General features: G+C 46.8%; 1 protein-coding gene across 3 annotated transcripts in view; it reads right to left on the reverse strand.

The window, feature by feature from the left end:
* Window positions 1–14,446, reverse strand: part of LOC146081227 (macrophage mannose receptor 1-like) — a 610,592-nt gene that overhangs the window by 436,066 nt on the left and 160,080 nt on the right. For all 3 annotated transcript variants that reach the window (XM_083189333.1, XM_083189332.1, XM_083189334.1), the window contains exons 10-11: window positions 11,735–11,850; window positions 3,623–3,771 (exon numbers count right to left, since the gene is read on the reverse strand). In XM_083189333.1, the coding sequence (XP_083045459.1) occupies window positions 3,623–3,771; window positions 11,735–11,850 (265 nt within the window). The remainder of the gene's footprint in view (window positions 1–3,622; window positions 3,772–11,734; window positions 11,851–14,446) is intronic.

The raw sequence follows: 14,446 nt of genomic DNA on the forward strand, positions 1-14,446 counted from the left end.
TACAAGTTTTGATTGATTCTTTGTATTTTGCGAATGCCTCCTCATTCAAGTTATTTTTATAGAATTTAAATGCTCTGGTTTTATTGTTTATAGCTGACCTTACTTTTTTGTCCAACCATGGTGGCTTTCTTTTGTTGAATTTGCCTTTAGTTACTTTAGGAATGTATTCAATAGTTAGTGAATCAAGCACCTTTTTTAAAGTATCCCACATTTCCTCTGTATTTTTTCCCTCCATAACCGTTTCCCACCCAATTCCTGTTAGGGCTTCCCTGAATAATTCAAAGTTCGCTTTTCTGAAGTTTAGTATTTTTGCAGATCCTTTTTGATGTAATTTACTGAAGTTGATTTCCAGTGAAACCATATTGTGATCACTGTTCCCTAATTGTTCAATTACTTTTGTGTTTGAAACTAAGTCTGTGTTATTTGTTAATACTAAGTCCAAGAGTGCCTCATCACGAGTTGGAGTTTCTACCGTTTGTGTAATAAACTGGTCTTTAAGTAAGCTTAAGAACCCATTGCTTCTTGCTGATTTACCTGTTTCGTTTTCCCAATCAATGTCGGGTAAATTAAAATCTGTGTCGTAAATGGCACATTGCCAATTTTACATTTCTCCTCCATTATTTGAATTTACGGTACTTGTGTATTATCACGGCGCCCCCGATATTAAGTCGCACGATTTTTCATTGCATCGCATGCCATACACCCGATGCACTGCGATGCGATGCGATGTAAGCCCCCTATACAATGTTAAATTGTATTAGCACCCTAATGGGTGCTTACAATGTTATATGCACTCCCACGCCACCTCCCAGTATGAACGTGAACCCGAAGCGTGGCGAGCGCAGCGAGCCCGTGAGGGGTGGCGGTACGCGTCCTCCGACCTTTTCATACCCCCACTATCCACGTCGGCGTGGAGTTCATTTTATAAAGTGTGGCGAGCGCAGCGAGCCCCGCGAGGGGACGCGTATACTTGTGAAGTAATGCGCGTCCGCTCGCCACTCTTTGGGCTCGGTGGCTTGCTGCGCTCGCCACACTATATAATATCAACTCCACGCCGACGCGGATAGTGGGGGTATGAAAAGGTCGGAGGACGCGTTCCGCCGCCCCTCACGGGCTCGCTGCACTCGCCACGCTTCGGGTTCACGTTCATACTGGGGGTGGCGTGGGGGTGCATTTAACATTGTAAGCACCCATTAGGGTGCTTATACAATTTATAATCGCATCGCATTGTATGGCATTGAATGCCATATACAATGCCATACAATTTTAACATTGTATGACATTGGGGAACATTGCGGGACATCGCATCGCATCGAATACCATCGCGTGCCTTATGGTCTGCGATGCGATGGGCGCCCGTGATAATACACAAGTACCGAATTTTTTTTTTTTGGTCCTCCTTTTAATGAACTTTGGCTTTTTGGATTTTATGTGCCCTGTACTTTCACACTGGACATCGGCCTTGGCATACGACATTGATGGCATCTCATCGTCTATGGCATCATTACTACTTGCATTTGCAGCACATTCAGAAGTAAGAGGAAGCGGCCCTTCATCTTTCCCTAATTGATTCTCCATATTTTGCATCTCCATTATTTTTGTGGAGTTATGCAATATAATATTACACCACAGCACCGCACCACTGGAGTGCAAGTATATATGACAGTAGATGCACCAATAGAGAGGTATTTATTTTATATACGATTATATGGTACTCAATCAATTAGGCCCCACCAGAAAGATATACTGTAGTGAATTACGCACCACAAAAAATATTATACAGTATTCAATTAATAATTACGCACCATCAGAAAGATATACGTTAGTCAATTACGCACCACAAAAAAAATTATACGGTAGTCAACTTATTATTACGCACCACCAGAAAGATGTACGGTAGTCAATTACGCACCACCAGAAAAATATACGGTAGTCAATTACGCACCACCAAAGAGATATTATATATATACGGCAGTATAATTAATATGCACCAGCAGAGATATTATTTTAATTACTAAAATTATTTTAACTTACACTGTAAATGTATTAATATTTTTATGTCAGACACAGTAGTACAGTGAGTTGATGCACCAGCAGAAAATATGTACTAGTTTATGTAAGGCTGTATACACCAGCAGGAGGGCTTTATTAATTATACAGCAGATGCACAAGCAGACTGGCATACAAGTGGTTAAATAAATATACATGTTTTACAGTGCACACTGCAATCATAAGCATGTATGATTGAAGTGGCCAGGTATAGGTACTACTGAAGGGCTCTTTATATAGAGTTCCGGGTCTCGCGAGAATTGGACGCCGGGCAATGACGTTTTGCCTGCACGCCCGGATCGAAGTCAGACGGGAAGCTCTGATTCAGGCTCGGATTAGTGACGTCCGTGCAGGCTCGGATCTGGGAAATCTGAGCCCGCAATTCTCTACTACAGACACAGCTATATTCATAGAGCATGCATCACTGGGGTATCTTAATTTTTATAGATAATACACATAACACACTGATGCTGTTGTATATACACCTAGATTGGGCCAAGGATTAAAAAGTACATTACACTGAGAAATGTGGTGAGGTGAATATAAAGGTTCTCAGTCTAGGCCCATCTCGTTTCGACATGAACAATATAAAAATATTACCTGCAACATAGGGTGGGGCTGAGGGCTGGACAATTCCAGAACTTTCATTAACATAACTTATTCACTACCTTATTCACTAGGAAAACTCCAACTCAGCATCCCCAACCAATCCTAACTGCTAAAAGAAAATGGGGCAATCCTCCCGGGTGCCGGACGGGGTCCCGACAGTCACCTGACGTCGGAATCCTGACTGTTAAAACACCGACAGCCGGGTTCCCGACGGCCACCTGCTATTTTCCCTCGTGGGGGTCCACGACCCCCATAGAGGGAGAATAGAATTGGTGGCCACCGTGCCCGTAGCGTGGCGAGTACAGCGAGCCTGCAAGGGGTTTAGTTGCGCTCACCATGCTGTCTGGGTCCGGCCAGTTGGGATCCTGACGTCAGGATAATGACTCTCAGGACCCATTCCTCCCAACAAAAGCTTTAACCCCCAGTTGCCCAACAAGAACATGAAGTGTGTCAGCACACTGCGGAGTTTATGGCACTTCAGGAACATCTCAGTGACCTCTGTGCTCTTTCCTGGAGACACTGCAAGAATGATGTAAATCTACGTCAGCTGATCAGTGGACCCGAAAGACCAGGTAAGTAACCACTGGACCAACAGTAAAATGTTGTTGACATTCGATGGATATCAACTTGTTCAATACCATTTATGTTGACATTATAACTATGTTGACAAAATATGATGCATGCCTGAGTAGTACTACTTTGGGTTAGAGGGGGTTGTTAATGTTTAAATGTTTTATATATGAGTTCTCTTCCACAGCACGTAGTGAATATTTGTCACAACAGCTGCCTGATGCCTCCTCTATATATTCACAACATTCCAATTGTATATTTTTATGCATTCCCTACATTTTATTGTTACCAAAACCTGCTCCCATAGAGAACTGTTTCTCTCTACAACATGAAGCATCACACCTGGCCTCCTGCCTGCCTTGCCATCCCTTTTACAAGAGGATGTGTGACTTACCTGGCATATCAGCGTTCCAGTGTGTGTACAACACCTTTTCCCTGTTAGTCCATTTAAAAGTTCCCTTTTCCTCCATATCGGAAAGTCCTGTCCAGAAATACTTCTCTGGTCTAAGACCAATTAAGCTTGTTATATAAGCATGTTCAATCCTGCAATAAAAAAGGTATCATTTTGAGGAGTTTTTTATTTAGATATATTTCATATACGGTGGAAACCACTTTATCAGACAGTTCAGGGCATATTGGCATAATAATGGTTATAGACTACAAACCATTGTGTGATGAGCCAGCCAGTGTTGGCTCCCAGATGTGGGGCTGCAGTGCACTCTAAGGAGGATCCACACCAACGCCAGTTAGTCCTGGACAGTGATGTTTGCCAGTGTTTGGGATGGCAGTGTGTTTTTCTCCCCTATTTGAATATTGGACTATGCTGCAGCCCTACCTATGCGGTCACTATTGGGGACAGCATATACAGCGCAATCACACAACTTTGTGTTTATATTGCAATATCAGGTTCACGTGTACCATAAGTCCATCTCCATATGTAGGCCACATGTAAGAGGCTTGTACATGTACAGGTGTTGCCGACAGCAATAAATAATAAAATAAACAAAATGTTCTCCAGAAGAGGCCCATGATCATGAACTACAAAATATTAGCTGATAATGATGTGAATTTTGTTTTTTTACCTGTGCCCCCACCCCGGCGCTGCTGGTGGTAGTAAGTTGCAGTATCCCTCCCAACCCCAGCGCTAATGACAGCAGTAAACTGACCTGGAGTCCACCCACCCCCCGACACTGCTAGGCTGGAGATGCCTGCGTCCCGCTCCTGCATCCCCAACCTTGCACCGCTACCCGCAGCCTGCTCGGGAGCTGGAGACCTCCACATGTGAACTGACTCGTCTCCTCATGCAGCCTCTCCGTACACTACTGGCTGTTTGGGAATGGCACAGCCCCTTGGAAATGCACCACGCCACCTCGGAGGTCAGGAGAGTCAGCAAGCAGCAGCAGCCAGAACTGTAATGTGCTTGTGCCAGGTCAGTGATGACATCCCCCATCACACCAACCCAGTGTCCCATTATCTAACTAACAATCCACTTAATTTAGCACAGTACCCCCCCCCATCACCATCCCAGTGTCTGTCACCCTGCCACCTTGTCCCCCCCCCCCCATCTTTTCCCAATTGGACAACTGACCCCATCCCACTGCCCCAATGTAACCCATAGCCACAGTTACAGTGCCCCACACACACAGTGTCCCCTCCTCTCCAGACTAGTGATTGCCCCTCCAACCCCCATTTTACTGCCCCTCTTCCCATCCAGGCCAGTGTCTTCCAAAATACATTACCCCTTCCCCATCCAGTATAGTGGCCCCATCTGCTCAAAGACCCCCATCTGACTTGCACTCTGCCACCCTATTTGTCTGTCCTGCCTTCTATTCTTTCATCCCTCTCTTCTATTCTGACCCCAACATGCCCCCCCCCCCCCCTTATTCTGGAGGATTGCTGGGGGCCCTTCAAAAAATTGTTGCTATTGGGGCCCATGAAAGTCTAGCTGTTCCCTTGCCTGGCACATATTCAGGGGGGTATTCAATGTTTAGGTCACGGTGGTCGAGCTCGACCGAGAACATGCAGGCGGGATTCAATGTCCCGCCTGCCGGGAGCGAGAAGGGGGCGTGGCCGAGAGTTGCCGGCTACAGCTCGTCACTTACCGGCCATTTTCGGCAGAACGAGCTAGACAGCTAGTGAAGTCTGGATCGTTCTGCCGAGAAACCCTGCTCAATGCTGTTGGGGAAGACTGCTTTGAATAGGGCCCGGCGGCCATCTCCACCGTGGGGAGATGGTCGCCAGCGATTGAATACCCCCCTTAGTGCTGCTTCTTGACTATTTCGCTCCCAGTGTAAACAGGTAAAAATATATATGTGTGTTAAAATGTGCATGCCGCAGCCGCAGGCTCCCCAAAAACGGTGGTGTGGATTATGGGGAGGGGTGTGGCCTTGCATTGAGGGGAGTGGCCTTTCAGGAAAAAACTACCTTACACCCCAAACGACTGATGCACAGGGTCATGACCACCACAAATAACATTAAAGAAAACCAACACAATACACATTTCGCCTTTAGCAGCAGCGAGCAATTATGTACAGTAAAGTGAGTAAAGACACCAGTGTGCCCACTGCCGCAATGATTCGCACCTGCAAGATAATCACAGATAATAGGATTGACCCCATAGTTTTGAATTTATTAAATTGAAACCCAGATACCAACTTCAGGAAGTCAATGGGATGGACCTCATATGCATAAATGTGTTTCCTTAAACATCAATGATCTGAAAAGATATAAGGCAGTCTGTGACAGAATGATCTTGGGGGGATGCACTAACATTTGCTGCCCCACTTTGCCACCCTCGGCTGGCTACCGCAGCGATACTAATTGCATATATAATACTAACATATGCGATTAGTATCGCAAAGGGAAGCTCTTGCAATAAGAGCTGGCCTTTGCAAAGCAGCCGGAGACGTGTTGGCGATTCCTTGTTGGCTCTCCCCTCTCCTCCTGTGTCAGGCTGCTTACAGGGCTCTCCTCCCTGCACCTGGAAGGGAATGTACGCGGCTAGGGAGGAGGAGGTCACTGGTCCGGGCAGCACAGCAGTGTACTGCCTGGACACAGATGAGGTGGGCTCGGCGGGGGCCCAGTGGGATGGCGGGGGGCCATGCGGGGTGGCAGGGGGTTGCAGTAAGAAGCAGTAGGCTTCTATGGGGTATCACCATCTTATGCTACCCCCCCGCAATGAAAACCCAGTGTGCAGGTTTCCTGCATGCCATTTTTCCTTTAGTGCACCTCCCCCCCTCTTATGCAGGAAGGACTGAAAATATCAGAAAAAAACACTACTAAAGTAATTGCTGCCAAAGATTATCCTACAAGCTCCCGTCCATCACTATAGGGACATATACAGGAGACTGTGTTCCATCAGCCTCCTGAGTGGGGTCTCCTGCTGCGGCCTATGCAGCCTGCACCTACCCCTGCTCTTTCCTGCACCATTGCCAGGGGGAGGACAGGGATAGGATTTCTCACCTTGCGGTCATTGGCCGAGGAGGTGGCGCTGGTGGATCCCTGAGGGCAATTCTCAAAGTGGAAATGTAAAAGTGGCCAATAGCGTGAACAACATTTAAGACACATTTTAACACTAGAGCAGGGGTTCCCAATCTTTTTCGAATCGCGGCACCCTGGAGTATCAGAATTTTTCCACGGCACCCTTAGTCCAAAATATATGTATATATAAAACTAAGTAGATTGTGTTTATGTGATTCTTAGGTTCAGTTATGTGGTAAAGGGCAGGATTTGCTTCTGTTTGTACACATATTTTATGATTGGCAGCCACCAGCACTGGTTTTGTAATTTGAATTGTTTTTTGACAACCAACCCGTGGCACCCCTGCAAGTGTCCCGAGGCACCCCAGGGAGCCACGGCACACAGTTTGGGAACCACTGCACTAGAGGCTGGATGGTATACGATCATTAGGTTAACAGGATGTTGGTCGACAGTCATTCGGTCAACACCACCAGGTTGACATGCTGAAAGGTCGACATGGGACAAGATCGACAGGACATTAGGTCAACACAAGCATTAGGTCGTCATGGTCTAGGTCGACAGTCAAAAGGTCGACATGGGGTTTTTCACTTTTTTTTTGAGCCGACAGGCGGTATTTCATGCCCTACCATGCACTAGGGCATGGTGGAAAAATAAAATAGTGTACTGAGGGGATGCGAAGCTGCCCTATGTATTATCATTGGGCAGCAGCGCTTTGCACCCTGAGATGGCTGTAGCCCATTGTAGCCTATGGGCTACGGATTGCACTGCGGCAGGGCAGTGGGGTCGGCGGGGGGTCCGCGCTAACAGCACATGCACAGATCCCCCAGCGCCAGGCTCAGCACTTCTCAGGGATGGGCTCTTAACCTGTCCTTGCACGTCAGGGATAATACATCCCGCCTGGGTGGTAATCATCCGCCCAGATCCCGTTGTAAATGTGATCCATGATAAATAGGCCCGTCAACTCTTCACTGCATAACAATCATATAATTCAATTCAACACACACAAAACATTGTGTAAAGCCCCGTACACACGGGGGAGATATATTGCTCAGCCATATATGGCTGAGCAATATATGGCTGAGCAATATATTGCACAGTTTCTCCTTTTCATCAGCGACCAGAGATGGTCGCTGATGAAAAAGAAACTGCCGGGGGGAGCCCAGCAGTGGTAATCAGCTGGTCGCAGGAGCATGTTCCTGCGACCAGCGATCACTGCAGGGGTAAAAACGGGAGTGCGCACCCGGCGATATATCGCTGGTGCACACTCCCATCACGGGCAATATGGTCGCTCAGTGACCATATTTCCCGCTATATAACACAAAATCGCCCCCGTGTGTACGCTCCTTACATAAATGGATCGCTACATTTCGTGTTTAATTTTACAGGAACTGGAATGAAACAACTCATCCAAAAGAGAGTTTCTTTCTTCAGGCTGCCTGTAACAAATCTAAATTTGCTTGCAAACTTGTAGCTTATCTAATACCGAACAAGATATTTATAGATATTCAACATAGATCTACTGTTATGGTGTGTACACACGGTAGATGTGCCTTAAGATCCTATCCATGATCTGATCAGATAGGATCGTGGATAGGATCTTAAAGCACATCCTATCTTGACTATATAGACAAGGCAGCCAAGACTTTCTGGCTCCCGATACGTGAATGCGCATCGGGATCGGATCGGGATCGCAAGGGTTAAAACCCTTGCGATCTGCATCCGATGCCGATCCGATGCCGATCCGATGTTGACTATATCGTCAACATCGGAAAGGAAATCGGACCGTGTGTACACAGCATTACCATTTTTACATGACATCAAAATGACAATATTATCAGTATTATATGCTAAAATACTACTTTATTATTGTGCAATAATATACCTGCTGCAGCTGTAACCTATTACTTAGTCTCTTTTTATTAGGTAGTCACTTATAACCAAAGCGGCTATTTTTGTTTTGTAGATTGGAGTCCCGCACTGAGTATCCTGACAGTGGGCTTATTTGTAATCCACAAGTGAAAGTAAATCAGGTAATAATTGCTGGCGTTCTCACTTTGTAACAACACTGTGACAACACAGTGGGCAGTATTCAATGAGGATAATTCGCCCTGTTTCACAGAGAATTTGTGCTATTTTCACGTTGGAAGGTGATTTTTCGGGTGAGAAAGCGAATCACCCTATTCAACGTGCACTTCTCACCGTCTTTCTAAGTGATTTTCTAAGTGGAAAGTGAACTTTTAAATAAAGTTGTTTTACATTTGGTGTCAAAAAATCAGGAATTTTATTCTGTGAATGGGCATGCTATTTTTATTCATGTACTTATAGCACATGAATATATACAGTATTTAATTTTAAAAAACATATTTTTTTTTTTTACACATAGCAGCCAGCAGGGGGCCGGGAGCAGAGAGCCGCTCATTACATATTCATAATATATTCACTGCTCCCGATCATTACATATGCACGATCGGGAGCAGTGCATATTTGGTCCCCTGCTGGCTCTCCCGGGGGGGGGGGGGCAGCTTGTGCTGCCTGGCTCACGGGGAGCCCACCTCCCCCCCACATACGTTCTGGGGCTGGCAGGGAGACTTCCATCTCCCTACCTGCCGCCGTCCTCAGGCTCCCTGCAGCGGTTCACACTCGCCGTCAGGGGCAGCGAGCCCCTGCCTCGTTGAATACGGGGATAGCAGTGGGACAGCGAGGCTCCAGAACATGGCGACTGTGCAGCAAATCTTTGCTGCACGCCGTGAATATTTTAATTAAATATTGCCCAGTATATATCCTCTCTGCACTTTTCTTCATATCCTTTGCCTAAGCGTGTAAGTCACTGTATAAAGTCTTTACACCTTATTGCTTGTTACAGTCACAATTTTTCCATCAAATAATATTAGTCAGGGAAAGATTCTTATTTTCTCCTCCTGATGAGGAATCAAATAAATGTATTCCTGTTGTACAGGTGTCATCTGAGGTAAACACAGTCTTTTTGTTAACCATGCCTTAGGTTATTAGCTTCTTTTAACCTTCCTGAGATAATATTTCTTTCAATATATACATCTAGGCGAGAGAAGAGCGTATTGCAGCCTTTCTGAGGTAAAATGTCCTATTCTGTCTGTGGCTGTGTATAAACATAGTTTACTGTGGCCTTTTTGAGGTAAAATGTCATTTTCTGAGGTAAAATGTCTTTAATACTGTATACATCTGTGCAGGTAAATATGACAAAACCTCTTTCCTGGGCTTGTACAGGTATGTATGTATTTTGGGGCTGGACTCACCACATCTCTCCTTTTATCATTTACAGTCCAACAGTTGACAGCAATAACTTGAGAGGGAATCCCAGCAACGGATGAGCCGTCTCTGCATACCCCCAGTAAGTACAGATGTGCCATGCTCACTTTGTCTGCAGCACTCCTTCTCCCTGGACCTCTACTCACAGACTGCACTGCCCAACTGCTCACCCTCATTCTGACACAGGTCATGTGACATGCTACTGACTTTCTGTGCAGATGCCAAGGCTGCTGGGAATTATTCACCACTGTAAACAAATTCACTATAGTGTGCTTTATCACAGGGTTGCCGACCCTCCCGGAATTTGCGGGAGTCTCCCGAAAATCGGGGGCTTCCTCCCGGCCCCCGGAAGGGTGGGCAACCCTCCCGGAATCAGGGGGACCCCCACTGAGCCCCCCGATCGCGGCATTTATATGCCGCAATCCGCGGGTCTCAAGGGAGGGGGCGGAGCTAAAACGGCACAAACGTGTCATTTTAGCCCCGCCCCCTCCATGGATATCAGTTCTTTCGGCTATTTGCCGTAATGGGGGCGGGGCTTAATGACGTCACTGTTAAGTCCCGCCCCCAAAACTCGTAATGCAATATTCCTCTCCGGGCTTCTCCCGGAGAGGATTTTTTTAAAGTCGGCAACCCTGCTTTATCAAGACACACAATACATTGTATAGCAGGTTATAACACATGCACAAGGTCAACATTGACAAAAGGTCAACACAAGCAAAAAGATTGACATGGAAAAGGTTGACCCATTAAATGGTCTTTCACGTGTTTTGGTGTCAATGTCGACACCTGAGCATGTGGGCCCGCAGTTAGTGTAGCACGTACCCTTGCATGGCGAGCTTTGCGCACTTTGCTTCGGGACAATGAGATTCCACATAGTAAAACAAAAAAGTAAAAAAAACTTAAATAAAATCGTGAAAAACTTATGTTGACCATTTTATGTCGACCATTGAGTTTGAAATTGGCAATTTTGCTTGTGTTGATCTTTTGTTGCTGTCAACACTGTGAATGTTGAACTTTTGTCATTGCCGAAATGAAATGTTGTCAATGTCAACCTTTTGGTGTTGACTGCCAGCCTAGACATTGTTGACCTATCATCCGGTTCCCACCTGCAGTATGTAATGCATACTTACCGACTTTCTGGCTGCCCTTCCCGGGAGAGGGCAGCCAGCTCGGGAGTGAAAAGGGGTGGGGAGGGGGCGGAGCCACATGGGAGGCTACTTGGGGGCGTGACCAGAGCGATAGCAAAGTTTTAACCAAGCCCCCGGCATGCAATTCCATTTTTTATGGCATTGCACTGCTGTTGGCGAAGCTAAAATGTCGCTATCCGCGTAATTTGACACACGGACCGCCGAGGGGGGGTCACAGGTGCCGGCCCGGGGGGGGGGGGAGGTGTCGTGGGAGCCAGGCGGCTTTGCGGGAGGGTTGCCCTCTTTCCGGGGGGGCCGGGAGGGGGAACCGATTCCGGGAGGGTAGGCCACCCTGAAGTAATGTAACTAGAGGTGACTGCAGTTGCTGTGATTAAATAGATTCATAATTAAGCTAATGTTAATGCAAATGAACTTTGACCATGAATGTGTTCCCTCCATTATCAGACCAGATCATTGGGGTCAGCCATGGACAACAGAGCCTCCCAGTACTGCAGCGGATCCTGAGTGTCTCCTCCTAATCACATATTACTAGCCTAGTAATGCTGCCCTGTGGATAATCTGAGCTTTCCTTGTACATTTTCCTCTTACTGTACCTGTCATTAACAGTCATCAGATAGGCTGCCTTAGTACTGCAAGTGCTGCTCGCTTCTGTAAATGTTGCCGATGACTCGCTTATAGAGTAGCAGTAGTAGCCATGTCGTCTCCAGCCCTGTCAACATATAATATTATATGATATTAGCATAATTACAGTACAGTTACATATGTCTGTACAGTACATATGACCGTGTGAATAGCGCCTCAGCATACTGTGGCATTGAATACTGTGAAAGAGATTTTTTTTTCCTATAAAGGGAAGAAGTGACACATCAAATCGATTTATTAAATACAAAAATAATAAATACATTTAAAAAAAAAGTATTGTGTGTCCTATGGATTGAACCCATGACTCACACATTATAAGTCTCCTACCATACCCACTGGGCCACAGCCATCTGCAAAACAATCAGACACCAGGGCCTTTATCCTAGTGTATACAGCATAATGTGAATGGGGACCATGTGGAAGCCATACTGTATTTATGAGATCATGTAGAGCAAGGAGCAAGTAATACATTGGATTAAATGTTTCTTTCCATTTTATAACAACGAAACCAGGAATACTGTTAAAGATAATAAAGCTGATTCTGAGAATAAAAGCCGAGGATTTTGTACACAAATTAAAGACTAAATCACTAAGGCCCTTATTCTGATCGGTGCGGTAATATCCGCGTGCGTTCGTGCCGCCGATGTTTTGTGTCTGCGCATGTGCAGAGGCGTCTCTGCGCATGTGCGAGCGGGACGTACGGCCAAATCCCGCATGAAATGTGAACACTCCGAACAGGGGGTGGAGAGGGGCGTGAAGGGCTATTTGGGCTCATTACCATATGCATACGCCCCGCGTTTCATGGGCGTTCCCATGCAAACGCTGGGCGTACGTATGGTTATGCGGCCGTGACTCACGTGTAGGGGGCGGACATATGACATCGCCGGATGTCAGCTGCCCGCCCAGATCCCTGCTTTTGCACGGAAAAATGTCTGTGTGGTCTGAGGTTGCGGGAGCTGGTGGTGCACTCGGTCCTGCATTCGATGGTCTGCGACCATCGAATGATGGGGGAGGTTCCCTGAGATGGAGGAGGCGTATTCCGTGAAAAATACACGTGCGGTCCATTCGGCCAGCTTCTTACCGCGTACGGACGGAGTTGGCGATCCGTATGGAATTCAGGGTTTCGCACGCACGGTGCTGGCCGCATAATCGGATCCTGCCGCACCGATCAGAATAAGGGCCTAAGTAACAGGAGTCAATAGCGTGAATGGGCAGTAGCGTGGCTGGGGAGGTGCAAGTCATATTTATAGATCCTGTGGATTAGGGAGGAAGTAATACATTGGAGTAAATTTTTCTTTCCATGTTATAAGAACAAAACCAGGAAGACTGTTAAAGATAATAAAGCTGCTTCTGAGAATAAAAGACAAGGATTTTGTACACAAATTAAAGACAAAATCACTAGATAACAGCATACCTCCCAACTGTCACGATTACAGCGGGACAGTCCCGATTTTCGGGTCCTGTTCCGCTGTCCCACCCGCGGCAGGCATTGTCCCGCTGCGGGGGTGGCAGTTGGGAGACCCCCCAATCTAATTGAATAGAAGCTGTGCACATGCGCACAGCGTCTATTCTCGTATGAAAATGAGGTCGCGGCTAATTAGCATAAGCTGTGCCCTCATTTGCATACGTCCCGCCCCCTTTTCGGGCGCTCGCGTCCCTATTTCCCCAACACAGAAGTTGGGAGGTATGTAACAGGAGTCAATAGCGTGAATGGGCAGTAGCGTGGCTGGGGAGGTGCTTTGATACAGGCATAAAATGAACTCAGTGGGAATAATTAAGTAATAAACTGTAGATAATAAAGCTAATTCTGCAAAGAAAATCCAAAACAGTACAGAGTAAAGACAAAATCACAGAAGGGTCCGTTTGTTTATTTGAGGCATGCGCTTAACAGTTTAGGAAAAGAGACATCTGGTGGACAGAAAGTAGCATTGCACGTTACAATTATAACGTGACTTATAACGGACCTAGCGCGAGTTACATGGTGCGCTCTACACAGATCGCAGCCACAATGTATGTGGGCTCATCTGTATGTCTTTACAGTACATATCATTGTGATGCAGCTACTGTATACAGGGCCGGCTCGAGGCACATTCTTAGGAGGAGCTGTGCTGGGCACCTGGGCACCAACTCATAAAGGCAGCCTTCAGTCGGCCGCAATTTTAAATCAGCCGCGAGTAGAAGCTGGACACCAGAGTGAGGGGAAGAAGAGGAGGGCACTGCGCTGTTCCCCTCACACACAGTTAGCTGCAGGAACGAGAGGACTCAGAGGCAGCGGTGGTGAGCAATGAGCAGCACTGTGGGAGCATACAGAATGTAAAACTGGCAGCACTGTGGGGGCATACAGTGCGTGTAACTGGCAGCACTGTGGGGGCATACAGTGCGTGTAACTGGCAGCACTGCGGGGGCATACAGTACATGTAACTGGCAGCACTGTGGGGCATACAGTACGTGTAACTGGCAGCACTGCGGGGGCATACAGTATGTGTAACTGGCAGCACTGTGGGGGCATACAGTACGTGTAACTGGCAGCACTGTGGGGGCATACAGGACGTGTAACTGACAGCACTGTGGGGGCATGCAGTATGTGTAACTGGCAGCACTGTGGGGCATACAGTACGTGTAACTGGCAGCACTGTGGGGGCATGCAGTATGTGTAACTGGCA

This window comes from Crinia signifera, chromosome 5, assembly GCF_055691185.1.
Source record: "Crinia signifera chromosome 5, ASM5569118v1, whole genome shotgun sequence".
Lineage (NCBI taxonomy): Eukaryota > Metazoa > Chordata > Amphibia > Anura > Myobatrachidae > Crinia > Crinia signifera.